Below are 27,057 nucleotides of genomic sequence, written 5' to 3'. Positions count from 1 at the left end.
CTTTGCGGTACATGCGCGTATCTACTTCAATCGGAGGTTGCATAATTAGAATTGTGGCTGGATTGGTTATTAAGAGGGAATTTCTAGTTAGCATTCGATTAATTCCGAGTCTCTACCAATCATCGCTTTTTTTTTGTACTGTAAGCAATCGAGGCAAAAATTCATTTCAATACTAAACTGATTCTCTTTTACAATGTCATTTGCTTTATCTAATCTAGCACGTTTGAGAACTAAACATGTTCTTCCAATTTTCGCTGCAGCTGCCAGCAGCTTGTATTATTACCACTCAATCAACTCAATTGCTAGCGAGACTCCGGTCGCCCTGAAAGGCGGCGATGAGTGGATTGACTTGAAATTGAAGGATGTCAGGCAATTGTCTCACGACACCAAACTTCTCACTTTCGAATTGCCAAGCCCGGATGCCAAATCCGGTTTGACCACCGCTTCCTGTGTGATGACCAAATTTGTGACCGAGAAGGGCAACAACGTCATTAGACCATACACTCCAATCAGTGACAATGAGCAACAGGGAACCTTGGAAATGCTCGTTAAGCACTACGATGGAGGTAAAATGTCCTCTCATATTTTCGATCTAAAGCCTCAGGACACCTTGTCTTTCAAAGGTCCTATTCAAAAATGGAAGTGGGAGCCAAACTCCTTCAAAGAGATCTATTTGCTTGGCGGTGGTACCGGTATTACTCCATTGTACCAGTTGATTCATGAGATTTTGAAGAACGAGAAGGACCAAACTAAGATCAAGCTTTTGTATGGGTCCAAGACTGTTGATGACATTTTGCTCAAGCCGGAATTGGATGCCTTGGCTAACAAGCACCCAGATCAATTTAAGGTCAGATACTTTGTTGACAAAGCTACTAAGGTCGCAGACCAAAAGATTACTGAGGGATTCATTACCAAGGATGTCTTGTCTAAGGAGTTATCCGGTCCTTCCGATGACATCCACATTTTTGTCTGTGGGCCTCCACCTTTCTATGATGCTATCTCCGGAAACAAGAAGTCACCAAGTGACCAAGGTGAGCTCACTGGAGCCCTTGCAGAGCTGGGCTATAACAAGAGTCAAGTGTTCAAATTCTAGAGGTGATTAGATTATCGGTGCGTCGATCGACCTGCCCTTTTGGCACTACATAGGGCTATAAAAAAAAATTAAATTTATTTAACCATAAATCTTTTGCTATGGCTAAAAAGATTTCGAAGCATTCTCGTGCAGCCCGCAGGGGTGAAATTAGTGAAACAACGGGAGAGGCGAGAGATCTGGAAAGAGTCCCTCGTTTGGAGAAAACTGACACTATAGGTCCAATGATTCGTGCATCTGCATCTAAAAATGAAGACTTATTGCGGCAGAAAATGGAAAAAAAAGCTTCAAAGTCGAATAAGGGTAGGTCAGGTATCTCCAAAACGATCAAGACCAGAAGAGAAAAAGCCGTAATTATTGACGGAAAGCTTGGATCTAAAATCGAGGCGAGTATCAACAGAGCAAAAGAAATTCAATCCATGAGAAAAGCTAATTGGGATACCATAAATAAGCAAGCCAAGGAAGCGGTGAAAAGCAAACTATTATATCATGACAGTAGTTACCAAACTGAGGGACGCAAGGAGGCCACAGAAGATGATAGTGACTGGGAAAATATGGACGAAGAAGAAGAATCAAACGACTTGGTGTCCTCTAATAATAGATTTGCGCTTTTGGAAGAAGTTGAGGCATGAAGATGCTGAGATTCTATGTACGAATTATGTATGGTTAATGGATTTTGACGGTCTCGCGGAACGTCTGTGCAAATTTGTCATCAACCAGTGAGAGCACAGACAACGCTTGTTCTCTGGCTAGGTAGTCATTGTCCGTTTCCGCTATGTATTTAAGTGTCGTATCGAGTTTATCTCCATACTTTCCCAAAAGTTGTAATCCATCACTGGTCGAGAGAATGTCACTAACGAGCACGATGGCAGATCTCCTTAGCACAGCAAAATCTGTTTTGGTCTCTAATTGTAAAATACCAAACACGCAATCCATAATGTCTTCCATATGGTTCAGAATAGCAAGAGGATTGTTTCTGCACAATGACCCAAGTAACGACATTGCAGACGTTTTCATCGTCACTTCATTGTTCGAATCTTTCCTCACGATGGCCAAGGTCGTACCAATTATGTGACCTGTATTCTTCGAAGCATTTCCAGAAAAGTTGATGTATCGGAGAATCACCTCACCAACTTTGAGTCGTTCATCTATATTTATCTTGGGATTCGAGTAGATATTGAGATAGTTGTCGATTAAATTCTGGTCAAATCTTAATAATTCTTCTAATCCCCGAATGGCGTTCAAATAAACAAAAGGTTCGGGATCTTTGAGTTGTAACATGTGTTGATTGATGGCAAACGCCAAAGATATCGCCGGTGATTGAGACACCACAAGTTTTCTGAGAAGTTGAAGCCCATGGACTCTGATAGGAGGGGAATTATCTGCCAGATTCTTCAATGCTTTTTGTCTGATTACTATATCTTGTTCTTCTTTCGTAACAGTTTCTGCCTCTTTTGTATCGATTTGCGACATAATGGTGCTCAAGCGTTGGCCTAAGTCTGAATTTACAGTTTGTAGCGCTAACTGTATGTTTGATAGAGTTTTCAAGGATTTTGACGAAAGTTTAGAGTCGCTGATGATGGTGGATAGTATTTCAAAAACAATTTTGAGGTTGGCGTTGTCGTCGTTTTCTTCGTCATCCGAGTCTTCCTTTTCATTAACGACATTCAATGTTTCTGAGTGAGTTTTCTTTTCATCTTTTATAACCGAGTACAACAATTCCAGAGTGCCATCAACCGATTTAGTCAAGCTGTCTTTGAAATTGTCGCCCAAATATTCAATCATCTTGAGGTTTATCAGCCCAAAAAACGGATTTTCATCATCTTTGGTTAAAAGCCTTTCGTCGGCGTTCAACCAGGCTTTTAGGCATGCCAAAAACACATATTGCACCTGATATTCGTCAATGGCACTCAATTTCTTGAGCAGTTCCCCAAAAGATGTCGCCACAAAATCCACACTGTCGAGTATCTCGAATTGACTTTTAGTTGCAAATTTCTCTTTGATGTATGTTAATCCATTCTCTCCGGAGCCAAATTCCCACGAGCTCCCATCGATTGCCATCAGATTATTCAAAAGAATATTGAGAATTGTGTAGTTCTCGTCTGGCCTGGCCAATACAGATACAAGAACTCTCTCAATCAGACTGTAGTCCTTGGAAGTTTTGCGTTGGTAAAGCAAATATGACCAGAACGGCACAGCTATTGGCTCGAACATTGTCCTCACAAAGTCCTCGTTTCCGGATGTTCTCGTGATGGAAAGTACTACATTGAAAGCATTGTTGAGCTCCACCTCACTTGTGAGCATTATATTCTCATCGTCATTAGAGAACTCCCTTGTATCTGGGTTGAGGATGTTCCATATCCGTTTGAAAACGAAATCGCGGACTATGAGGGGATTCTTGACATATAGCTGTTCCAGAAGTTGAGTCACAATAGACACCATAACTGGCCAGTTCACATGAACCAAAATGTTGTATAGTTGGTTTCCAATATTCTGGAGATATTCGATTTTAGTCAATCTTGATGGTTTTGTGCTAAGCAAAACTCTAAGCACTTCATCAATCTTAGCAACATCAATGGTCTCATTTTCCCTTAGACCCATTATCACCTCAATCAAAGATTGGACCCCATTGTGCGCCCTCTCGACGACAAGGTCTGCCAAACGATCCATCACGAAATTTTTGAACCAAGGCTGTAATGGTTGTGATACAAGAGTACCATAGAGCGAAAATAATTGATATGTTGACGAAATAGACTCCAAGAATTTAAATTTTGATTGATAACTTGGCTCAGTCTTAGCTAAAACGATGCAACAAGTCAACGCATCTGTATATCCAGTGCCGACAAGCAAAAGATTTTTCAAATCGCTATCTGTTTTATAAATCTCTGTGAATGTGTCAACGATGTCTTGTAGGATGGGTTTTCCCTGCGGATAAGGTACCTTGACCACTTTCAAGGGAATTTTGAAATTCTTTAGTCTGCGCTTTACTAAAGGAAAACCTATTCCGGGTGGCAAACAAGTATACACACCCTCTATCACAATAATGTTTACCACTTTGCTGACAATCTTCATATCGTATAACGGAATGGCTATTATATCTGTCTGGTTGTTGCGTGGGACAAGGCTATGAATCTGGAGCAAAAATTGTAAGAGCTGGTGGATGACTAGTTCCCGCCTTTTGAGCTTGTCGTCAGTGCTTTCCTCAACATTCATCTTCGCATACATTTCGTCAATCGTATTTGGACTCTCATGCGTGCCAACGAAGTCGCTCACCTTATCAAAGAGCTTGCCAAGAGGTGTCGTCCTTTTTCGCACATAAGTTGGGTCTGGCCTGAACCCTTTCAAATCTTGTTTGATCTTTTCAAGATCCATCAGATTGCTGCTGCTTTGGACATTCTTCTGGCCAAGACATTCTCCTTCCGAGCCCTGATTTGAAGAAGCCATCTGAAATTTTGCCATTAAATAAATTTTGGCAGACGATCTAGTGTCAATAAAAAAAAATTCAAAAAAAATAGCTTCGATATTCTATCCAATATGGCTGACTTGCAAAAGGCGCTGTCCCAAGAAGAGATGGATGACATCATATACGAGGCCAGAGTGGGTGATCTTGACTCTTTGAAAGAAATCTTCGAAAAACATGTCGACCCACAAACGCTATTGACCATCAAAGACGAATACACTTTAGCTACCCCTATACACATGGCAGCGGCAAACGGACATGACCAGGTGTGTCAATACCTTTTGCGACTGCTTTCTAAGAGCGATGCGCAAAACTTAGTCAATAAACAGAATGAATCGGGAAATACCGCGCTGCATTGGGCAGCCTACAATGGGCACACAGAGACAATTAAGGTACTTTGCGAATTTGGCGCAGATCCATTCCTGAAGAACAAGTTTAACCACGATGCTATTTACGAGGCAGAGAAGAACAACAAGTCTGAGGTGGAGAAGTACTTTTTAGAGCGATTTGATATTCAACAGGACGATGATGAACCAGCTCAGAAAGTTCAGTACAAGGAGGGGACAGAGATTGAGAAGGCAACAGAAGAATCGCGTCAAGTGGAAAATATATCTAAGGGGCTCAAGGCTACTCAGTTGTGAATAGATAGATTAATTTAATGTTACATGCTACCATGTCGTGCTTACCCGGCTTGTGAGCTCCGAAAGTGCTAATGCTGAAAAATTTTGTAACGATAAAACTGCAGAATCACAGTATGTCGGAAGACTTAGGATTTGATCCATCGCTGAAGAAGAAGAAGAAGGTCAAGGGCAAAACCGATGCTGAAGGAGCTACTACGCCATCTGAGGAAAATTTAGAGGAGATGTTCTCATCTCTCAAAAAGAAGAAAAAGAAGACAAAAGAAACCGATACCCCAGAACCAGTGGACGAGCTCGTTGATGGACTCGAAGGGCTCAAACTGAAGAAGAAGAAGAAGAAGAGCACTAAATCCAGTGAAGCAGATGATTTTGACAAACAATTGGAAAAGGCTGGTATTCATGCTGACGATCAATCATCTGCCTCAACTGAACAACTACAGCAATCACAAACACAAGACTCTCTTAGTAATTCAGTTCTGGCCTATGAAAATCTTCTTTCAAGATTCTACAGCATTCTCAAAGAAAAGAATCCTGAATTGGCTGGAGGCCAGCATTCCAAGCTCAAGATCCCTCCTCCTGAGGTGGCCAGAGAAGGTAATAAGAAGACCATGTTCGCCAACGTGCAGACGATCGCTTCTGTCTTGCAAAGAAACCCAGAGCATCTGATTCAATATTTGTTTGCAGAGTTGGGTACTTCGGGTTCTATCGATGGTGAGAAGAGACTCATCATTAAGGGAAGATTCCAGGCAAAGAATATTGAAAGTGTGCTGAGAAGATACATTCAAGAATATGTTATCTGCAAGACTTGCAAATCTATGAACACGGAACTCAAGAGAGAAAGCACCAACAGATTGCACTTCATTGTGTGCCGCGCCTGTGGTTCTACCAAGTCAGTGTCGTCGATTAAAACTGGTTTCCAGGCTCACGTTGGAAGAAGAAAGAGAGTGTAGATTACTACTCAATTATGGTGATTCGCGTCATATACGTCATGATTCTAACATTTCCTAATTCACATCTTCCCCTTGATGGTATTTGTCGTTGATGTATTGCATGAAGTCATCGTTCAATCCACTAACGACATCAACATCTCGCAACTGTTTGAATTTCTTGTAGTTGAAATACAAGTTGACAAAGTCTTTCAGTATGACAACAACGATGCACCCAATCAAGTTCCTCAGGAACTCCGCCTCATCTGGTGTATTTATATGCTTGTTCAAAACTTCGTTGATGTGAGGTATTCTCGACATCAGATGCCTACTGACAAGTTCTCCCAAATATGGCCATGAGAGGGTGGATGCTAAGAAGAAGTAAAATTGCGACCCCTGGAAAACCTTGGAATAGTCAAACTTGAAACAGTTGATTAACTCCCGTCTAAGTCTTGATAAATGGATTTTTCTGATGATTGAATTAGAAGTCAACGCTCTGAATAATCTTTGCAATAGCCCCGACAGTCCAGAATCCGCTGGTATCGAAGTCTCTGTCTCTTTCTCTGCTTCTAAATACGCAAACTCCTCCCTATTTTCTTCTTCTATGCGTTCGAGTTCTTTCAGCGACAGCCTGTCGGCAATAAAACAAGGCTGGACTTGCTTGCACCATCTGTAATACAATCTGTTGAGGGTCAAACTGTAGATTGCCTTGTAAAGATATTGGAGAGGTAAAGTCAACAGTAGAAGCTTCTTTGCTGGGTTATCCTTCAAATCCTGATAATCCCTATAAAGCAGCAGAGGGAACACTCTTCCAATCATATTCACTGGGCCAGTACCTAAAACGTTCGTCCTCATGTACACCAAGTATAGTGGTATAGACGCAGTGATGATTAGAAATTTTGGTATAGGAATCAGTCCTTTCTCCAAAGCGGAGACCAGCGTTCGCGTTGTAGTGTTTTTGACATCAAAGAGAGAAAGTTGAACACTTTGTGGGGTCACCATTTGCATGACTCGAAGGCCCGTAGCACTGAGACCGACTAGAAAACCCATGCTGACGGAAGCGACCGACGATGATATCACGGTGGAGGAAATCCCCACACGCATAATGTTGGATATCCCGGCGTCGATGGTCTGTCTTATATTCAGAATACGAGAATTCGGTGTCTGGAAACATAATTGACGTTTGCATTGAGGGCAGTCAATGAAGACAGTGATAATCTCGGACTTTTTGATAAGAGGCAATCCGAAAAAAAGACTCTGTATGTTGTAGTTGAACATGAGAGTGCCTGGTCTAGAGTTGGGATCATTAGATCCAAAGCCATCTTCCTGTTTTCTTTTCTGGAGATCAAGACTGGAAACCCACGATAAGAAACACTTTCGGTGCGCCACCAGCGAACATTTGCAGGGCTTCACCCAATCATTAGATTCTTTGCGGTTACAAAACGGTGCAAGTTCGTCTTTTCCGGCCAAGCATATGTAGCATGCGTGGCTGGAATCGTTATCCACTGTTGTAAGTGACTGCATTAATTATTACCAAGAAATTAAATTTGCTTTGGCCTATTGTTTTTTTCCTATTACATAGCTAGACATGGCTAACGCCCAAATAAGCCAAAGAAGCCGGCTTTCTTCTCCGACTTCGAACCACTGGCAGTCACCTTAGACAAATCTGAGTCGTAGCCTATATAGTTAAATGCGACGTCAAAGAGAACAGGCTTCACTCCCACAGGTTTAACCCTTGCATCGAGATCGGCTATTTGAGCGAGTAAGTCCTCGTTACTCAGATCTGGGAATGCATCGACATTATCAATCAGATAGTCTCCAAGAAGAGGCTTGTGGTTTTCTTTGGTGAAGTACATGGTCAGAACATGAACTTTTGTGAACAGAGAAGTAGACTCAGATTTGAACGTTTCAATCTCCTCCGTGTTTGGAATACCTCCCTCAAATTCTTCCTCCAGCGGTTTCACCTCTTTGAGAATTTCCACGGTCTTATTAAGCAATGCTAGTGACTCTGCATACTTGTTGGATATCAAGTAAGACTTCGCTAACTTGTATGCTTTCAAGGCTAAGAAGTACTCTTGCAGCGATACAAGGGAAGAGTAAAGACTCTCATTATGTGCCACACCCGATAGCTCTGTGAGTTCCTTGAATGATGATATGACATCCTCGTACAGCTTGACACATTCCTTAGCGTTTTCCAAAAAAGCAGCTTTTGAAACTGTTTTCTTCTTATTCAATTTCGCATTCACTCTGTTCAGAAGGGAAATGTTTCTTCTAATTCTGAGGAGCAGTTGGTGGTAATCGATATATGTCATGATCACGTATTTGTCCTGATTTTCATCGTCATCGGATTCTATTCCGCCTTTCAATGAGCTTTTGTGGGAATTCGATGCATCAGTCCACAGCAAAAACGACCTGTCAAACGATGCAGGATCATTCTCTACCACATTATTTTCCTCTGTTTGTGCTTTGGTGATGGCTCTAGCAAGATCCAAATCTTTCAGCGGAGCACTAAATTCAAACCATGAAACTGAATCGACCAGCGTCGTTTTGGAGATGGGCTTGAGAACGTCTCCATCTTTGCTCTTCACAATATTGATAGCCTGACTCAAATAAGTAATGGTGTCTTTGGTAGCATATGTCTTTGAAAATTGAAGGAGATCCGGATTTCTGTCGTTCTCCAGTTTCAGTGCACATATTTTCAACTCAGAGTCGATGTATCCCTCAATGATCTGAGTGTAAAGGTCAGAAGCTTCCGTTTGAGACAAGTACTGCAATGAGCAACGAGCGACGGACAAAGCGAACGCGGCCTCTGCCCACTTGCTGCGTGAAAATGCCAAGCGGCCTTCGACATAGCTGGCTAAAATTAGAGTTGCAAGCAACTTGAGGTCGTCTTTCTCGTTAGCCAGTAGGGAAAGTAAGTGCTTAGCATGTTGACGAGCTTTTTTCAGTTTGGATATGGTTAACGTCTTTGTGGTTCTTGAGTACTCAATCTGGCCATACGTGATCTCCTCCACAAAAACAAGGTCTCTTTCGATTAGATATAAAAGAACATCACCAAATCTGGTGTCCATTTCGTAATTCTCCGGACTAATCGAGGACGTCTTTTCTTTAGCCTTATAGTATTTCGTATCCTTGGTTTGAATTTTGAGTGCACGGCGGAGCTTTTGTATTCTATTCGAGAGTCTATGCCTTATTTTTGCATAGTCTTCAGTAGAGCTTGGAAACGATTCCAAGCGCTCACCAAAGGTTGAAATTAGCGGAGACTCCATGATGAAAGAAAATGAGTGAACAATATTTTCGTCCACTATATTTTGGAGCTTGCACTACTAAGTCGCGGCATGTCAGACAGGTGGATAAGCCTTTTGGGGAGTGAACTTGAACCAGCATTGCTTCAGAAAGTTGGCTTGGACATCAAAAACTCAACGAAGGTAGTTCTCAAAGACTGCGAAATCTACAACTTCTACGATGCTGGGGTCAGCTTTGTTATAGTTAACAATAAAATCGACAGTATCGATTTCTTCTTCAGGAACAAGTCGTTCAGACCTTGTCAGTTGGTTCTGCCTTATAATCTAGATTCAGAATTTACCGGAAGTCGCTTGTTGGAGGTTTTGGGAGAGCCCTTGGAAAAGGGTGGGGGCACCTCATCGAACATCAATATCTGGCTCAGATGGAAAAATCTACAGATCGAGCTGGATGATAAGAGTTGGGAAACCGCTAAAGACGCACTAATCAAGTCGATTACCATATTCAATTAAACACTAGTCATGTGAGATTATGATGTCCGCCCCATCAGGTACTGTATGCATAACGTCTTGGGTCTTGCCTCCTTCAAAGTTCTCGCGCACGGACAGATAATGCTGGAGCTCTTCTGCCGAAACTGACGGGACCAGTTCATCTCTGGCTTTGGCAAAGTCTTCAGATTTAACCAGTACTTGTGTATCCTCGGGCTTTGCAATGTTATCAAACCAGAACCGCGTGCTAATCTTATCTCCTTCTTCACGGTTACAATTGTATTCATTGATCTTCTTCTCCACTGCACCAGCAGTTCTAGTCATGGCGTTCAGCATGGCATCGGAGCACAAAGCGTAGAAATCTGCTCCCGTATAAGTGAATGGACAGGTTTCTGCGATTCTGCCGAGGTCGACCGACGGGTCAAGTTGAAACTTTCTTGTAAGTGCTTGGATGATTTTAGCTTGCTTTTCATGAGTGTCGGCAATACCCAAATAGAGCATTTTATCAAACCTTCCTGGGCGCAAAAGGGCTTCGTCCAGCAAATCTGGCCGATTAGTGGCACCAACGACAAATACACCGTCTCCTCCTTCGGCTCCACTCATGCCATCTAATTCTGCTAAGAGCTGGGAAACGATACGATCCATCACTCCTCCAGAATCCCCCTGATTTCCTCTCTTAGGGGCAACAGAATCCAGCTCGTCGAAGAAAATCACACAAGGTTTCGCGTCGCGAGCTTTTTGAAACACTCGCCGCACATTTGCTTCGGATTCTCCAATGTACATATTCAAAAGCTCTGGGCCTTTAACAGAGAAGAAGTTGAGGGCAAAATTGGTAGCAATAGCTTTCGCCAAGAGAGTTTTTCCTGTCCCAGGAGGCCCGTAGAACAAAATACCGCTTCTTTTCTTCATCCCTTTGCTGAATAATTCTGGATGTTTGAGCGGCATCTCTATCGTATCCAGAATTTCATCCTTTACAACATCCAGTCCTCCAACGTCTTCCCATTTGACGTCCGGGATTCTAGGAGCCCCGATCATGTCGCTGAATTTGTTTCTGGCATCGTTAATAGATGTCTCAAAATCCTCGGGTGTAAGTTTAATACGGCCACCATTGAAGGACAGAAGCTGGTCCCAATTGACTTTTTGTTCCTCTGAAAGCCTTTCAAGCCGCTCGATTGCAATAGTGATTGTGTTGTCCACAATAGACACTAAGTCGTTAGCAGTCAATCCTGCGCTTTGCAGTGCCAATGTGTCAAGGGAAACGTCTGGTCTTAGTACCACAGGTGTTTTGTCCTTAGTTTTCATATCATCAAGCAGGTCTGTCAAAATCAATTTTCGTTCTGGTTCGGTGGGGACATTAATACTGATGTCAAATTTGAACTTTGACCTGATCAGCTCCGAGATGGCATCAGCGTCATTGGTAGATCCAATAAAGATGGCGCCTTTGGATGTGTATTCGTCAATTAATTCAGCAAGCCTTAGCGACATAGAATCTTTCTGTTGCTGATTAGGATCCGGCTTTTTTGCAAGTGCTTCAATGTGCCGGATATAAAGTATCACCGAGCAACAACTATCGACAACCCTGTCAGACTTGCCCCTAATCGTCCCAATGGTCTTACTAACAGATGCCTGGTTGAGAAGATCGTACGCATCTAGCTCTAGAAGATTTGCTCCAAATTCCGTGGCAATGCGTCTAACAAGTGTTGCTTTTCCCACACACCTTGCCATACTGGAGAGTAGAATTGTAGTTTGCACCCTTGATCTACTGTAGCTGTTGTCTCTGATACGAAAGGCAACACTGACAATCTTTCGTAACTGGTTAGCATAGGGAAACGTGAGCACGTTCGAAATCCTCAAACAAGGATAAGCAAACTGCCGAGGAAGCTCAAAATAGTCTCTCAACTGGCTGTAGGATATGCCATCGCTCAAAGGCACTTTGTCTGAGCACACTCCGGACTGAATCATTCTTGTTTTGGCGGGATCGATAATGTACTGTTTTCCCGCTACCAAGCTTTTGCCATCATCCGTCTCAGTGGTTCCGTCTGTGATTTTAAACCACGCAAGTTCGTTAGGTATTCCTTGCGGAATGATCTCCGGCTGAGTCTCGTCACCAGATGCATTGTACGTGCTGAAAAGGGACTTTGCCAACACGGTGTCTATTGGCACAGGGATATATTGGTCTTTCACAATAACCCGGTGTTTCGATTCAAAGTATGTCTTAAGGTTTGACAAAAATAAATGCTGCATTGTTCGGTCAAGAGTTATTGGAGATGCAACTCTTGCAATTACCACCTCTTTGGCCACAGGTACATGATTTTCCAGTTTTTCGCATACGAAGTCACCATTTGGCCGTTGACTTGCAAGTCTCTTAACAAAGACTATGCGAGGGTTGCCGATACTGTTGAGAAAAATAGGCGAAAGATACAGTTTTTCCGGATCAAAGTCGTTCGGATCTGCCAGTGAGAAAACCCTTATGGTTATCTTTCGCCTTGCGCTCTTATCACACGCACACACAATGCCGGCTCCACAATCACAGGTTTGGATCTGTACAAGATCACCACTAAAACAGCCAAGTTTCTGTAACACCGAAGAGCATACGCAGGCAAAAAGCTGATCATCCTCATGATCAAATTCGTGTGATGATTCCAGAATGTGTGTGCAATCCATCAACATGCTGTACTTCAGGAAGCCAATTTGTAGCTCTAAAGGCTGAAGCGTCAGGTTACTGAATATAGAGGTGTCATCAAATGTTAGATCTCCCAAACCAAGGTGGGAAACTGAGAAGTCCACAGGCGTAGATACAGGAATCTCCGAAGGATCAGGGTGAGACCCATTGACGTTTCCGTTTACCCCACGCTTGAGACCTTCCTGTTTCACGATCACCAAGTTGGTGTCTGACGATAAGAAACCTTGGTCAACAGGCTCACAATGAATAACCTCGCCGTGCAGAGTTTTGAGAAAATCAGTCTTGCGAATCAAAATGTGGCCCGCATCAGATCCTCTTTCGCTGGCCACGATCTCCAACAGCCGCTCTTTCGAAATTCCTTCAATAAGCCGGTAAACGTCATGAGGGAAGCTCATAATGACAGACGTCAGCGATAACACTTTTGTCACGGGAACTACGATGCACTTTTCCAACGTGAAATCAGATCCATACTTGCTAGAGAGTCTGGGGCTATGCAATTCAATACTATCTTGTGGAAGTTCGCTATCCAGCTCTGCTCTAAAGAGTTGGTACTCAACAAATAAGGGGCTGCCTAGTAATTGTAGCGAAACGAATCTCGTTTTATTATCTGATAAGTCGCCATAGATAAGCTCATAAACTTGACTGTTCAAGCTTACATATTCCAGTCCGTCATCAGGGTCCAGAGCCAGCTGGACTAGGGTCCTTACAGGTCTTGCATATGGCTCAACAGGTGCTTCCACAAGACCAGGCATTTTGTAAGGAATAATTCTCCACTGACACAGATTTAATGAAATAGCCTCCGATACCTGAGAAAAGTACACAGCCTGAAAAATATTAGAGATATATACACTAATAGGTTAATTACACAATGAGCGCTCTCACTCATCATTATTGTTGACGACAGCAGCCGCTGCAGCCGCCACTGCGGCAAATTCATCTGGTGATATAGCATTCTTCACATCTCGACTGGAATCAGAATCAGAGGAATCATTGTAATTCGGAGAGCCCATACTCTCTGATTTGTTGCTCTGAATTATCTCCTGTTTCTTATCATTCGTCAGCTTATAAGCCCACTTCTCTCTGACTGCAAAATCAAATAGACTGAGACTACCTAATGCGTCTTGAGCACACAAACGCTGTTCCCGGCTCCACATCTCTTTTTTCGCTTCGTTGGACAGAGTCATCCAGTTCTCGTATGCGGTTTTCAGTTTCTCTTTGTAATCCTCAATCCCCAAGTTGTCCGACAAGTATGGTAAGCGCTTGCGTAGTTCGGGATCTGAGTCGAGGTGCATGATCAAGGTCTCATGCGTTTGAAAAGTTGGAGGATCATGAGGCCAATCTTTCGGAGTAAGGAAAAATAACACCATCCGTGGAAACGAAGGATGTGCAGCCAACGAAGGGGTATTTATGCTCTTATAGAACTGTAACTGTGCATTCTCCCTGACTCTGTAAATCTTGCTTTGTGTTCGCCGTCTTTCTCTATTTTTCAACTTCACGTAGTCTCTCCTATTGTACAGACGGGCACGTTCTGCCCGGCGCGCGCGAACTTCCTCAGGGTTACCACGTCTAGCGACATTGGAGCGAATTCGTTCGATTTGGTCTGCTGGATGCATTGGAGACCCTTTGCGGTTGTCCAAGTGTCTCCCGAGGGACCCCGGATGAGCAAAAGTCTTGCCACAAAATCGGCACATCTTCTTAGGGTCGACATTCTCAGGAACTTCCAAAAGACGGAACGAGTTGTTTTCGTTAAGGTGTGAAGGCTTATCTGATTGTTTACCATCGATAGCTCTCCGAGTCTCTTGATACGCTACCACCGCCGCTGCAGCCGCACTAATGTTTTCCTGAACCTGCTGTTTGGTATCTTCGTTGGCAATAGAAGGATCTATGTGGAAGTCTTCGTTATTGAGAGACGATAAATCAACGCCAAAATTGTGTATTCGGACGTCATTCTGCACGTCGTCAACGTAGTTCATATCATTGAGGTATTCGTTGACCTGGTTGTCAAGTTCTTGATGGTCATTTTTATGACCGTTGGTGGTTCGGCGTCGCTTAGGAACATCGCTCGAAGAGGACATTGATATACTATCAATATTTATTGAACTATATTATGATCAAAAATATTTACATACAAATCGGACTCAAGAATAGGAAGGGTCCTTGGGGTTGATTTCGTTTTGACTCTCCGAATCGAAAACTACAAAATCCAGAGCCAGCTTCTGATGTCTTGCCTCTGTCAGAATCTAATTCAAGCTACTAGCTACGACCGAGCTAAGGATCTCTCCATTCCACTTCTGCACCGCCTCTGTGGCTAACAATGTACAAAAAGTAGTTGCACAATGTTCAGCCTCAAAAAATATGTACATTCTTGTTCCTGAATTAGGATATTAGATACACTTGAACCTGATGGATGCTATCGCATCACTCGACCCGCTCATAAAAGCAGTCTACTTGATGTATAAGAGCGACCCTCAATTCCTGAGTCATAGTATTGCGGAGATTGTGGGGATTTCCACGATGAATGTGAAAAGGAGAGTTTCTGATCAATCCACCAGCTCTAGCGGCTCAAAAAGCTCACGAGCTTCCAGAGAGTCAAAAGGCTCTAGAAAGGGAATACTATATCGCTCACGTACTTCTAATGAAAAGCCTGAAACGCTTTTCCTTGAGCTGGTAAACAAGCTAGATTCACTCGCTAACGGCTACGATACAGAGATCAAAGATTTGGGCATGAGCACCGATGAAGAGCAAACATTTATCTCAATGCTGCTGACATTCAGGAATTTGTATAATACGGAGGAGCAGGATATTAACAAACTGGTCAACGATTTTCAGATGGTGGCAGCGAAGGAAATTCACTCGAGAGATCCATCCAATGCAGCTGTTCATCTCGTTTATCTTGCTCGATTTATTGACTACCTACTCATGTTGAAGTCATCTAGTCAGCAGAAGGACACCCTCATAGCCCGCAGAAATGAAGTTTGCGCTAAGAGATTTTATCCTCAAATGAAGATCCAAGATTTACCAAAATTTGAGGTCATCTCCAGGGTGTATGGCGTCGAGTTTCTGCATTTGAATAATCGTGTTCTGGCTTTGAAAGGTGAGTGCCGCGAAGTTGACATCATATACGAATTGGAGACAACGGACACAAAAGGTCATTTCAAGAAGTCTGACTTTTCTGATCCGGGCGGATATCGTGAATGGCTCCAAGGAAAGACGCTCTTTTTCCGCAAAGCTCTGGACAGGTTCCAACAAGAGCGAATTCACTTTAACGTGAGTAAATCTTTTCCACGCGCTGTGAGTCCGAAAAACCGGTACCAGACGTTTAATTCGGTGCTTGACGTTTTTATGAGTGGTTCGACAATGTGTCCTGTCTGCCAAGAGATCATTAAAGATTGCATGTTTGTTTGGCAGCTTGATGGCTACGAGGTTTTTATGTCAGTCATCAAAGCTTATCTTAGAAGACGTGATTACATTGAGAAAGACGACGCGTTGAAGCTTGCTAGAACCTTACTGGACTTCAGCGGACTTCCATTCAAGCCAGAAATGTGGCCCGTCCCTATCAAGTCGCAAATTGGCATCACAGAGAGTTTGAATGCCCCGATAGTGCGAAGTGTGCCCCCCCTTATGTCTGAGCTATTTAATCCTACCACTCTGAGTGAAATCCTTGCCCGCCTTGAGGAGGTTCGGCGCACAAGCTTCTTTGGGATTCCAGAGAGGACCAAACTGATAATTACGCAGCAGTTTCCGATTTTATCCAAGCAGCGCTATAAAAAAATGGTATCCAATATTGAAAAAGGCCCGATCACATTGGAGAAAGTCTCAATCCTACTAAATTATGTGGTGCAAGATTTACAGTATTTGTCAGATAAGATACCATTGCAGTATGATACTTTGTGGGACTTTTGGACCATCAAGTACGATCTTGCAAAAAGGTCTCTTACCGATGTGAAGAGAATGGTGAGCTCACTTGTCCCCGAAACCATAATAGATGCCTCCGGGAAATGGATCAGAAAGCACACAACACCCACTGGCACCGAAATCATGAAGAACATCCTGTCATGTATGATCCTAATTCGAGATTTAGCCCTATTTCCTTTACAAGACTACTCCAAAATTGTGGAGCCTTACTTCTATCCTGACTATTACTCACAGTGTCAGGATTGGTGCTTGTCTATGATCGAAGAAACTTCCCAAGTGCTACAGGCAGAAACCTATTCAGTCAAGGATTCCTATTACGACAAAAACATCTATTCTGTTTTTAACATATTCCTTCGTTATCTATCCAAAGTGGAGCAATTGAAATGGACAAATAAATTACAAAACGCCAGTCTTTTTACACTGGTGTATGGAACTATCTCTAACGTTTTGAATGAATATACTGAGCATTGTACTCAAGATATCATATTTCAACTCCAGGAAACAAATGCGTCTTCTGTGAACCCAGTGTGCTACTTGAAGATAAACAATTTATACGCCATGCTCCGACAACTGGACGGCATATTCAGCGAGGATATGATTGAAACCATTTCTTCCGTAATGGAATCGTCAGAGACAAAAAAAGGCAGCAGACTTGTTGTTCTGAAGGTCATAAGTGCAGAGATTTTGAATGGTACATTTGCACCTACCTCTTACGTACAGATCTCTGGCTGTCTTAATCAAAGAACCAGAGCCATTCGGGGTGATTGGCTACCTCAATGGCAAGAAGAGTTTTTTGTGATCATTGATAATGAAGGTTCGCAAGGACTAATATTTGAGCTGGTTGTCAACAATAATGTGGTGGCCGAATTTGCATATGACTTAGATTTAGATTCCACGAATGTTGGAACTGAGAAGACTCTCACATTAACAAAAAGCAACCTTATCAGTTTAAAGTGTTCCTACTGGTATGAGCAGATGTCGCCTGACCCTCTGCATTTCAGTGGGATGACCCGAGTTAGATTAATTGCATCAACCCAGAGAATAATACCCTTCCTAAGTTTAGATCTTACTGAGAGAATCAAAAGTCTGTTCACCAAGGCTGCCCTATTAGAAATGAAAGCAACGAACCTGGAAACTTATAAGGTTGGTGATTTTCTCGAAGCAGAAGATAACCCTGACCGGATATTAGATAAGAGCGTAGTCGAAATTTGTGACCACATTGATATAAAGGTGTCCCAGCTGAAGCCTGTTTTGGATTGCTTAGCAATCAATGATATGATGATTTATATCTGGTCTCAGATAGTGCAATGTGCCATTGAACTAGTCATACCCTCACCTGCATATCTCAGCAAGATACGATGCAAACATGATGATTTATGCTCAATGATGGAATCAATGGGTACTGCATCTGTGTCACCAATAGCACTTGCAGCAGACGATTTTGAGCGAGTTGTTTCCTGGGTCTATAGATTGTTTGCTGGGGTTTGTTCTTATTTACCTTCCGAACAACACAACCTGCTCTTGACCGGGGATTTCTATGGATTCCTTAAATTACGCTCTCTATACCATCAGACTTTATCTGACATACAAAAAGAGTACAAATTGTGCGTTGATAGATGTGAGAGCTTGCTACGGTTTCAAGTCGGATCAGGTACCAATGTCGACGTTTCCCGGTCCATAGTGCGTCAAAGCACTAAGAAGAGACGCAATGAATTATTGCAAGAGGAGACAGATTTGCGAATGGAAAACCTTGCCTTCACTATGAGAGAAATCTTTTTGAGATTAATGTTTGCGAAAGACGGCTCTAGATCCATTGAGTATATTTGCCAAAGCATGGACGAATACGATCGACTGACAAATGATATTAGAGCCGGAGAAAAAAAGGGATCAAAAAGATCCAGCAGAATAAATAGTCCGATTTAAATATTCATTATAATCGATTATGAGTGCCAAAGAAGTTCTGGACAAATTTCACGAGCAAAGCAAATGTAGGTGATCCATTTCGCGAAACTAACCAGTAGTCATAGAAAAGCAAATAGCCAATGCAGATGTTAATACCAATTGGAAATTGATTAGGGACGATATCAATAAGTTCAAACAATGGGTGACCGAGATATATGAGACTGGAGGTATACCCCAGTACGATTTGAAAAAAATAACTAGCACAATCGACTCCTGGGTAATGTCTCTCGATGACAAGAAACGCACCTTCAATAATAGGAAGTTTAAGTTCAGCTATAAACCAGGCCAAGACAACAAATCGTTCGACGTCGAGCCATCAAAGCCTTCAAGTTTTGGCACCCCGACTATTAGTGAAAAAAATGGAGTCAAGTGCGTTATAGACAAGGCACATCAGGGTGTGTTGCTTTCTGAGATCAAGAACTCGGTGATAGTAATTCCCACAAATATGGCTGCCGGAGCTATTACCTTGAAAAACTGTAACAATTCGGCATTCGTGATACGTTCTGAGTCGTTTATATATGCAGAAGAGCTGACGAACTGTATTATAATTGGAAGAGCTCACCAGGTGAGACTACATAAGTCTAAGGGTGTTTACGTGGACATTGAGATCGAGAGCACGCTCAATAAAATCATCATTGAGGAATCGACGTCCATCAAATTCGTTAACTGTCGCAACGTTGAAATAGATGACTTCAATGAGCCTTCAAAAGAGTGTTTGAATTACACAATGGTGGACAGGTTGGTGAACGAAATGGAAATTGCTGAAATCCAGCTCGAATCGCTCCCCAGCCTAATCAAATCCATAATATAAGGCTGTGTTGGGTCCCGAATATTTATTTTTCTATCTTTTCCAATCATGACGCCATTGCCTGCCAAGGCTGACATGAGTGCCAAGGAAAAACTCGAACAGCTGAAGAAGCAGCGAGGTGAAAGCATAGCTAGACCTGCTGCTCCTCAGAGAAGCTACCTGAGCCCTAATGGTCCAGTGACTCCTAATATGACACCAGCGGTTTCGCCAATGGACAGTATAATGACTGCCAACGCGCGCCGAAAAATTAGCTTGAAGCCAGGACATTCGCCATTAGACTGGGAGACAAAGAAAAAGACTTCGAACATGAAAGGATCCATTGATCCTAGGGATTTTCCATTGCGAGTGACAAAAGAGGAGCTAAAAAAACATAATAAAGAGCATGATTTTTGGATATGTCTAAACCACAAGATCTACAATCTATCACCCTATCTTGATTATCACCCTGGAGGTGTTGAGGTTTTAATGAAGTGTGCAGGAAAAGACGGGACATTTCTGTTCAACAAATACCACAGATGGGTGAACTACGAAAGGATCTTAGACGCTTGTTTCGTAGGTTTTCTGGTCTGAAACAGCATTAATCGCATTATTGTACATTAAATATAACATTACTCAAACTCAGAACATACTTCTGCCACCAAATCGACAAGTCTCCTATCATATTTTTCCCCGTGGTTCACTAGCTCAGCATAATGTCGTTTGAACGCAAAATAGTATGAACCTTTCTCCTTCAGCGGCAATGCATCCCAATCTCGTCCTTCGCATCCAGAAAGGTGTTCGTAAAGTTTCTGTGGTGTTATGATTTGGTATCTAAATTCAGATGTGTTCGATAACTCTCTATATCGACTGTCAAGGAAAAGTCCAAATCGTTGTTTGACGCTCAGATTTCTTGATTCATGCAATTCTGAATCCGAACATTTCCTTTTCAGATTGAGCTGCTGAAGTGTGTTACGCAAAATTTCGTCTTTTTCGATGTCCGGCTCAGAAAGTCTCATTTTCTGCAACCGCACAGTTTCAGATAATATCGTTGTTTCGTCCATCGAAGATTCGTATCTGTTTTCATTTCTTTCGATCAGAATGTTCTCTCCGGGCAATCTACCAGCCATTTTCTCAAATCTGTTAATCTTCTCGGTAAAAGCCAACTCTTCAACGCGCTCCGCAGTCAATGGTTTGTGGGATTTTGATGGGGTAGATGTTATATCAAATTGATATGAGATGTCTTGTTTTGACATGCACTCCTCGTATTCAATGACCGACCCTTCTGTTGTGTTATCAGTATCAATGTGGTGAGATTTCTCAACACTCCTTGATATGTCAGACCCTAGCAGGTACGGGACGCTTTCTGATGACTGAGAAGTGGCCTCATCGGTTGATTGATCAATAGAGGTCTTCTGAATTTCAGTTTCTTGCTGTAAGGTTGGCTGAATTGGCGAAGAGATGCTTTGGGTGCATTCCAGCAAAGGGAAATGAGGAACCTGATTCAATGATCTATCTGCTGTGGTGTCCATTTCACTTTCTGTAGTAAACTCTAGATCTTCCTTCGACGGTGAATTTTCAATGAATCTACGGAGTTCTGAATCGTTAGCAGAGAAATAGTCAATCTTGGCTTTCGTCCAGTCTTTTTTATCTAACACCATGGAGTACTCCTTCAAAGATGTCGTCCAGAATTCAACCAGACTCGACCTGCTAGCAGGAGAATTTGTAAAGATGAGATTCCGAGTTTCTAAACAGTGCCTAGCAAAGTTCGTTAGCGGCGTGGACACTTCAAAGAAGATCCCTGGATTATTGTTGAGACACATGAGTCGATCTTTAAAAACATCGAAATGTTGTTGTATTTTATCCTTTGGTGGCTTTATACCAGACTTCTCCAGCTCTTGAGTCAGTTTCTCGATTAGATGACCCTTTTCACATGAGATGATGAACACAGACGCCAAAAAATTCATGTTTCTTGACATCTGTATTTTGGAATAATCTTTGCCTAGCGATTTGAGGGACAACGTCCTTTTGAGTCTACTGAATTTGAATAGTTTATTTTCCGCTTTGTGTGCTTCTTTGATTGTGCAGCGTAAGTAGTCAATGTAATCCGTAGCGGGCTCCATTAGGTATTGGTTTGGAATTTTGAAATGTCTAACGATGTCATTGAAAGTGGACAGTACAAGCTCGTAATCTGCTTCGGTATACGCAGTGCCAAAATTCATAGGTCCGTTCACCTTTACAGGTTTGGCACTAAGTATTTCAGCATCCTCAAAACTAGCAATTTCTGGAGATCTTGGAGGTTCGGTCAGACGTATTTGGGGCATAAAAGGCAATTTAAGGGACACAACGGTCAACTGTCCAGGACGTGCCGGGTGCCGTCTAAATTTGTGTATTCCCAATTTTCCCATAACGTAGTCCCCTGGCAATTGTAACGATGAGAGGTGTTGGATTTTGTCGAATGTGCGAATAGACTCAAAATACGCTTGGTCTTTGAAAACATGGAACGAGCCCAAGCACTTAAAGAAGCGCAACGTGACACGAAATATGAGACATATTGGATCTAGACCCGTATCATGTGGCGGCATAATGAAACATGCTAGCGACTTGCGATGTCAGTAAGGTTTGTTTGGGGCTGGGATGATAGATAAAAAAAGTATTAATGTTTATTCTTTTCCCATTAAGGTCTGCAGTAAATAATTACACATCTCTGCACACGAAGTGATATTTTGGAGCACATCTGATGTAGGAGCTTCCTTTTAGCTACCATCTATCAAGTCACAATCTCAACGTTTTATATGTAAGTGTAGTACTGTATTTATGTGATATATTATAAATTAGATTTGCAGCAAGAGGATTCAATGCCAGACTCTGGGAAGTACTGGGACTTGTTGAAGCTCTGGGTGGATTGAGGCACCGAAAGAGCAGGGTTCTTGTCAAAAAATCCAAACGGAACAAGGGCTATTTCATGGGCCTCAACAGGCATCACTGGGAAGTCCTCAACTCTTGGGATGTGAGTAAAGCCGAGAGTCGCCCAGACCACTGGATTGTCGTTTCTGACATTTTCGTCACGTCTTGCCCAAACACCCAATCCAGTGTCTGTTTGGGATTGATTGGTGAATTCTCCGGCAGCGTAGAGTTCATTATCTCTATATTTGGTAACCCAGACTTGTTGAGTAGCAAATTGAGCTCTCTTATTGTTGTATGAGTCTTCGTCGGCGAGCAGCATTTGTCTGGCTGGCATCATAATTTTGTACGCCACAGGCTTTTTGGAGATTGGGTTGATCTTATTCTCGTTAATGATCTTGTACGATCTGTTGGTAAACGGAGACTGTTCGACATAGCCTGGCTTCTCAACAACAGTTCTTTCGGTCACAAATCCAACGTTGTATGGGTTCAGCTTAGTGTTTTTCTCCATACGGATAACGTCGTCAAAAACCACGGTGTTTTCGTAACCGTCAACAGCAGGATCAATCCTGAACGAAAGCATATGCTGGTGGTAAGCGGCCATAACCCTTGGGCCGACGTTCGTGCCCCAAGGAACAGTGACGTCCTTGTCCAAAGGCATGGTGGAGAGAATGCCGGTAGCTCTAACGTGGATCCTAATCTCTCCAGCCTGGTCGAAAATGATGTTTAGCATGTATTCGTAGTTTGCAACGGTAGCGATGGTTTGAACAACAAATTCTCTTCTTCTGGCAATCACAGGAACGTTGGTTCTATAGTTGGTGTGTTTGTACAGTAGACCTCCATCCTGCTCGTGCAAGCACACAGTGTTTGGAATCAAAACCGAATCACCATTAGTGTTAACTCTTCTGCAATCCATGTACTTGATGACTCCCAGGCAGTCACATCCCAGAGCCAGACTATTACCAGTAGCACCGAAACCGCAGTCTCCCAAGTCGAATGCTTGTTTTCTGTGGAACGGAGCTCTTGGGTCGCCATATGGCACCGTCATTTCAGACAGCGACAATCTATAGACGACAGATCTGCCTTTGAAGTGGATGTCGTAAATGGCAAATCCTTCTCTTACAGTAGGTATCACAAAGAACTCCCATCCTTGCCATGAGATCTTGTGACCGTCAACGTTGAAACTTGGTCCCTCAGGCTGCTGAACAATCAGAGGCTTCAGTGGTACAATGGTCTCGCCGTTGAGATCTGGATGGTACTCCACGAATGGGAATTCATCCCAAGCCTGCGTCTCGGTAACGGTTTCGTCGGCACCTCCTGGCAAGTAGTCCATTCTCACAAATTTTTTGGTAAGGCATTCAAAAACAGGAGAAAACTTGAGCGGCAACGAGTAGTGGTTAGATTCTGGATGAGCAGCGCTGGCCAGATACATGTAGCACTGGATCAACATTCTGTCCTCCTTGCTGTCAGTTCCGTTCATCCAAGGGTCGCAGACGACTCTGACGTGTGGAGGAAGTTTGAGCTTTTCAATCTCTGCTTTGACGATTGGGTGTGTAGTTGCGAGCTCCTCGATTTCCTGAATATCCTCGGCAATCAGTGGACCAATGACCCCCTTTGGCTGTTTCTGGTTGGTGATAATGTGTCCATAGCTCACGTTCACGAGGGCTTTGTAGAAGTCAAGGCCAATATAGTAGTAAACATAAGTCATTCTCGAGATGTGAGGAAGAGGCTTGCCAGTTCTCTCAGCTTCAAGATATCTGATCATATCCTTTTTTGGGGGATCCAGTCGGTCGATCTGGATAAAATGTGGCCTTTCTGGGCCCTTAGTGGCATCTTTGATAAGCTGGGAAGTGAGCTGGAGCTCTGCGTCCGAAATAGGGTCGAAAGGGTGAACCATTTTGCGAATAACCTGTATTCTGGGTCCGCTGCTGGTTTATATATGCACCCCGGAAATATAATTTTTCAAAAACTTGCTAAGACCTTCCGGATAAGGAAGGAGGAAGCACTAGGTTAGAGTTGTCATATTTGAGCTGCTTGCGCTCACTCTTATCTGCTAGAAAGAAATCCATACAGGTGACTAATTGCAGTTACAAACTAGACTTGCAGCAAACCTCTTCCGATGATGCTCCCGGATAGTACTCAGATTTGTTGAAGCTTTGAGTGGACTGCGGAACGTCCAAGGCAGGGTTTTTATCGAAGAAGTCATTTGGCACGATAGCGATCTCGTGTGTCTCCACGGGCATGACAGGGAAATCTTCCACTCTTGGGATATGGGTGAACCCGAGAGTTGCCCAGACCACAGGATTATCATTTCTGACGTTCTCATTTCTGTAGGCCCAATTCTTGAGACCGGTGTCTCCCTGTGATTGGTTGGTGAACTCCCCAGCGGCAAACAGCTCGTTGTCCCTATACTTGGTAACCCAGACTTGCTGGGTAGCAAAATGTGCTCTCTTGTTGTTGTATGAGTCTTCGTCAGCGAGCAGCATTTGTCTGGCTGGCATCATAATTTTGTATGCAACCGGCCTCTTTGAGATTGGGTTGAGCTTATTCTCGTTGATAATCTTGTACGATCTGTTGGTGAACGGAGACTGTTCGACATAACCTGGCTTCTCAACGTATGACCTCTTCGTCACAAAGCCAACACCGAAACGATTGAAGCTGGTTCCGGCTGGCATTCTTTCAACATCGTCATAGACGACGGTATTTTGGTAGCCATCTACAGCAGGATCAATTCTGAACGAAAGCAAGTGCTGGTGGTAAGCAGCCATCACCAAAGGTCCAACGTTGGTACCCCAAGGCACGGTGAGTCCTTCGTCAATCGGCATAGTAGATAAAATACCTGTTGCTCTAACGTGGATTCTGATCTCACCAGCTTGATCAAAAATGATGTTAAGAATGTACTCGTAATTTGCAACTGTAGCGATGGTCTGAGCGACAAACTCTCTTCTTCTGGTGGTGACAGCACCGCCAGTCCGATAGTTCATGTGTTTGTAAAGCAGACCGCCATCCTGCTCATGCAAGCAAACGGTGCTTGGGACTAATTTTGGTTGTCCTTTCGAGTCCGTGATGGAGCAGTCTAGATATTTGATAACACCCAGACAGTCGCAGCCCAGTTTGAGAGTATTGCCAGTGGTTCCAAAGCCGGAATCCCCCAAGTCAAATGCCTGTTTTCGGTGGTATGGCGGCCTGGGATCGCCGTAAGGCACAGTCATCTCCGATAGAGACAATCTGTAGATAACGGATCTTCCCTTGAAGTGGATGTTATAGATTGCAAATCCCTCTCTAGCGGTGGGCACCACGTAAAATTCCCATCCTTGCCAGGAAATCTTCGAGCCCTCCATCTTGAACGATGGGCCCTCGGGCTGCTGAACAATCAATGGTTTGAGCGGTCTTGGAGTCTCGCCGTTGAGATCGGGATGGTATTCGACAAACGGAAATTTGGTCCAAGGTTCAGTCTCAGGGACAAACTTCTCGTCAACTCCGGAAGGCAAATAGTCCATTCTCACAAACTTCTTGGTCAAGCACTCAAAAACAGGGGAGAACTTGAGAGGCAGGGAATAGTGGTTGGACTCAGGGTGAGAAGCATTGGCCAAATACATGTAGCATTGGATCAACAGTCTTTTCTCTTTAGGGTCGTCTGTTCCATAGATCCAAGGATCACAGACCACCTTGATGGATGGTGGCAATCTGAGCTTCTTGACTTCCGCTTGAACCAGCGGGTGCACAGTCAACAGTTCCTCTATTTCCGCAACATCCTCCCAAACCAGAGGACCAACAACTCCTTCTGGTTGCTTTTGGGTGGTTATTAGGTGTCCATAGGTGCAATTGACAAGAGACTTGTAAAAGTCGGTTCCCAGATAAAAGTATGCGTAGGTGATTCTTGAGATCTGAGGAAGTGGCTTGCCAGTTTTTTCGGCCTCCAGGTATCTGATCATATCCTTCTTTGGCGGGTCGAGTCTGTCAATCTGGCAAAAATGAGGCTTTTGCGACGGATTGAGGGAGTCCTTGATCGCTTTGGAAGTGAGCCGGATTTCGGCGTCGCTGATGGGATCAAAAGGATGAGCAACCATTTTAGCAGGTGATAAGGATGGAAACAGTGTACGTTTGCCCGCATTATATAGAAAATAGCATCTGGGCCGTGATCGCGAATGTGATCCCGAATTTACCCAGTAGGGAAGATAATGCAGGTTGCAGAATTTCTTAGGCAACGCTCGCGAAACGGAACGAAATAGATAGATGGATGCTCTCATCTAGGAAATTGGCATCCCTGCGGATTTGCTACTGCTATTGAGCAGTATGTACTGTTTCAGTGGCTCGTGAAAAAGGGTCTCACCCAAGAATTTTAATCGACTGGCTTTTAGGTGTTCCGTCCACTGCAACGTCCTGGTCTTTTGCCCGTTTGGGTAATATCAGCAGGTTTTACGCTACTTATCGATCATACATCTATGCGACCCTTCCTACTACTTTAATCAAAGAAATCGTCTTCTTCGCCTTCATCTTCGTCCTCGTAGTGGGTTGAGCGGCGGTCGAAGACAATCTTGGTCTCGTTGCCCTTCCGTTCTTCTTTGGACACTCTTTCCAGAATCTCCACAATCTCGCTTTCGGAAATCTTTGTTCTGATTGCTCCAGATTTGAACAACCTCAACAGGTAGCTCTCCACTGATGTCACCCGTTCGGGCCTGACCATCCGGACACGGGACAGGCGCTCTTTAGCCTCTGGCTCTAAAATTTGGGACAGTATCGACTGACTTGGATCGTTTTGATTTCTGAATGTTAGTCCGCTTTGTTTGGCGTTCTGACACTTACGTCTTATTTTCCTGTGCTTGCGATCCGCCCCCTTGTGCATTTCGCTGCAACTCGGCCAATCTCGCGGCCCGAATAGCTGCTAATTCTGAGTCGTCCATCGTATTCAAACTCGTGTGCAGAGAATTTTTTTTTTGCGTCGATCGGCGCATTATCTCGAG

The 27,057-nt window shown here is 43.4% G+C and overlaps 15 protein-coding genes across 15 annotated transcripts; 7 read left to right on the top strand and 8 right to left on the bottom strand.

The window, feature by feature from the left end:
- Window positions 1-136: 136 nt before the first annotated feature.
- OGAPODRAFT_15555 (uncharacterized protein) lies at window positions 137-1,160 on the top strand. The gene has a single exon (XM_018353809.1). The coding sequence runs from the start codon at window positions 194-196 to the stop codon at window positions 1,091-1,093; it is 900 nt and encodes a 299-aa protein (XP_018211988.1). The 5' UTR covers window positions 137-193; the 3' UTR covers window positions 1,094-1,160.
- A 28-nt stretch (window positions 1,161-1,188) lies between these two features.
- Window positions 1,189-4,489, top strand: OGAPODRAFT_92483 (uncharacterized protein; the record flags this gene model as incomplete). The annotated part of the gene is made up of 1 exon (XM_018357168.1): window positions 1,189-4,489. The coding sequence occupies one exon, from the start codon at window positions 1,192-1,194 to the stop codon at window positions 1,720-1,722; it is 531 nt and encodes a 176-aa protein (XP_018211987.1). The 3' UTR covers window positions 1,723-4,489.
- On the bottom strand, window positions 1,199-4,489 carry OGAPODRAFT_15554 (uncharacterized protein). The gene has a single exon (XM_018353808.1). It carries the CDS (start codon window positions 4,460-4,462, stop codon window positions 1,757-1,759), a length of 2,706 nt encoding a protein of 901 aa, XP_018211986.1. The 5' UTR covers window positions 4,463-4,489; the 3' UTR covers window positions 1,199-1,756.
- A 114-nt stretch (window positions 4,490-4,603) lies between these two features.
- OGAPODRAFT_92481 (uncharacterized protein) lies at window positions 4,604-5,191 on the top strand (the record flags this gene model as incomplete). The annotated part of the gene is made up of 1 exon (XM_018357167.1): window positions 4,604-5,191. The coding sequence occupies exon 1, from the start codon at window positions 4,625-4,627 to the stop codon at window positions 5,189-5,191; it is 567 nt and encodes a 188-aa protein (XP_018211985.1). The 5' UTR covers window positions 4,604-4,624.
- A 113-nt stretch (window positions 5,192-5,304) lies between these two features.
- Window positions 5,305-7,572, top strand: OGAPODRAFT_97657 (uncharacterized protein; the record flags this gene model as incomplete). The annotated part of the gene is made up of 1 exon (XM_018357964.1): window positions 5,305-7,572. The coding sequence occupies one exon, from the start codon at window positions 5,305-5,307 to the stop codon at window positions 6,136-6,138; it is 834 nt and encodes a 277-aa protein (XP_018211984.1). The 3' UTR covers window positions 6,139-7,572.
- OGAPODRAFT_92479 (uncharacterized protein) lies at window positions 5,354-7,638 on the bottom strand (the record flags this gene model as incomplete). Its single annotated transcript, XM_018357165.1, has 1 exon — window positions 5,354-7,638. One exon carries the CDS (start codon window positions 7,636-7,638, stop codon window positions 6,193-6,195), a length of 1,446 nt encoding a protein of 481 aa, XP_018211983.1. The 3' UTR covers window positions 5,354-6,192.
- A 34-nt stretch (window positions 7,639-7,672) lies between these two features.
- On the bottom strand, window positions 7,673-9,383 carry OGAPODRAFT_75143 (uncharacterized protein; the record flags this gene model as incomplete). The annotated part of the gene is made up of 1 exon (XM_018355978.1): window positions 7,673-9,383. The coding sequence occupies one exon, from the start codon at window positions 9,381-9,383 to the stop codon at window positions 7,707-7,709; it is 1,677 nt and encodes a 558-aa protein (XP_018211982.1). The 3' UTR covers window positions 7,673-7,706.
- A 456-nt stretch (window positions 9,384-9,839) lies between these two features.
- Window positions 9,840-13,127, bottom strand: OGAPODRAFT_15553 (peroxisomal biogenesis factor 6). The gene has a single exon (XM_018353807.1). It carries the CDS (start codon window positions 12,921-12,923, stop codon window positions 9,873-9,875), a length of 3,051 nt encoding a protein of 1,016 aa, XP_018211981.1. The 5' UTR covers window positions 12,924-13,127; the 3' UTR covers window positions 9,840-9,872.
- A 229-nt stretch (window positions 13,128-13,356) lies between these two features.
- OGAPODRAFT_15552 (uncharacterized protein) lies at window positions 13,357-14,215 on the bottom strand. The gene has a single exon (XM_018353806.1). The coding sequence runs from the start codon at window positions 14,139-14,141 to the stop codon at window positions 13,407-13,409; it is 735 nt and encodes a 244-aa protein (XP_018211980.1). The 5' UTR covers window positions 14,142-14,215; the 3' UTR covers window positions 13,357-13,406.
- A 716-nt stretch (window positions 14,216-14,931) lies between these two features.
- OGAPODRAFT_11546 (uncharacterized protein) lies at window positions 14,932-18,366 on the top strand (the record flags this gene model as incomplete). Its single annotated transcript, XM_018353283.1, has 1 exon — window positions 14,932-18,366. The coding sequence occupies one exon, from the start codon at window positions 14,932-14,934 to the stop codon at window positions 18,364-18,366; it is 3,435 nt and encodes a 1,144-aa protein (XP_018211979.1).
- A 107-nt stretch (window positions 18,367-18,473) lies between these two features.
- Window positions 18,474-19,827, top strand: OGAPODRAFT_75139 (uncharacterized protein). The gene has a single exon (XM_018355977.1). It carries the CDS (start codon window positions 18,626-18,628, stop codon window positions 19,214-19,216), a length of 591 nt encoding a protein of 196 aa, XP_018211977.1. The 5' UTR covers window positions 18,474-18,625; the 3' UTR covers window positions 19,217-19,827.
- OGAPODRAFT_15550 (uncharacterized protein) lies at window positions 19,078-19,827 on the top strand. Its single transcript, XM_018353805.1, has one exon. It carries the CDS (start codon window positions 19,262-19,264, stop codon window positions 19,781-19,783), a length of 522 nt encoding a protein of 173 aa, XP_018211978.1. The 5' UTR covers window positions 19,078-19,261; the 3' UTR covers window positions 19,784-19,827.
- Window positions 19,822-21,774, bottom strand: OGAPODRAFT_75138 (uncharacterized protein; the record flags this gene model as incomplete). Its single annotated transcript, XM_018355976.1, has 1 exon — window positions 19,822-21,774. The coding sequence occupies one exon, from the start codon at window positions 21,772-21,774 to the stop codon at window positions 19,822-19,824; it is 1,953 nt and encodes a 650-aa protein (XP_018211976.1).
- Window positions 21,775-21,995: 221 nt separating this feature from the next.
- OGAPODRAFT_92472 (uncharacterized protein) lies at window positions 21,996-26,163 on the bottom strand (the record flags this gene model as incomplete). The annotated part of the gene is made up of 2 exons (XM_018357164.1): window positions 21,996-24,002; window positions 24,205-26,163. The coding sequence occupies 2 exons, from the start codon at window positions 26,161-26,163 to the stop codon at window positions 22,017-22,019; spliced, it is 3,945 nt and encodes a 1,314-aa protein (XP_018211975.1). The 3' UTR covers window positions 21,996-22,016.
- A 395-nt stretch (window positions 26,164-26,558) lies between these two features.
- Window positions 26,559-26,997, bottom strand: OGAPODRAFT_6679 (uncharacterized protein; the record flags this gene model as incomplete). Its single annotated transcript, XM_018355819.1, has 2 exons — window positions 26,559-26,859; window positions 26,900-26,997. The coding sequence occupies 2 exons, from the start codon at window positions 26,995-26,997 to the stop codon at window positions 26,559-26,561; spliced, it is 399 nt and encodes a 132-aa protein (XP_018211974.1).
- Window positions 26,998-27,057: the final 60 nt, after the last annotated feature.

This window comes from Ogataea polymorpha (genome assembly GCF_001664045.1).
Source record: "Ogataea polymorpha strain NCYC 495 leu1.1 chromosome Unknown OGAPOscaffold_2, whole genome shotgun sequence".
Lineage (NCBI taxonomy): Eukaryota > Fungi > Ascomycota > Pichiomycetes > Pichiales > Pichiaceae > Ogataea > Ogataea polymorpha.
Note: the sequence above shows the minus strand (reverse complement) of the source record. Positions and strands in the feature narration are given on the sequence as shown.

Excerpts from the sequence above, each read along its gene's own strand:
- OGAPODRAFT_15555 (XM_018353809.1), top strand. The coding sequence starts at position 194 with ATGTCATTTGCTTTATCTAATCTAGCACGTTTGAGAACTAAACATGTT.
- OGAPODRAFT_15553 (XM_018353807.1), bottom strand. The coding sequence starts at position 12,923 with ATGAGCTTCCCTCATGACGTTTACCGGCTTATTGAAGGAATTTCGAAA.
- OGAPODRAFT_15552 (XM_018353806.1), bottom strand. The coding sequence starts at position 14,141 with ATGCATCCAGCAGACCAAATCGAACGAATTCGCTCCAATGTCGCTAGA.
- OGAPODRAFT_15550 (XM_018353805.1), top strand. The coding sequence starts at position 19,262 with ATGACGCCATTGCCTGCCAAGGCTGACATGAGTGCCAAGGAAAAACTC.
- OGAPODRAFT_75139 (XM_018355977.1), top strand. The coding sequence starts at position 18,626 with ATGTCTCTCGATGACAAGAAACGCACCTTCAATAATAGGAAGTTTAAG.
- OGAPODRAFT_15554 (XM_018353808.1), bottom strand. The coding sequence starts at position 4,462 with ATGGATCTTGAAAAGATCAAACAAGATTTGAAAGGGTTCAGGCCAGAC.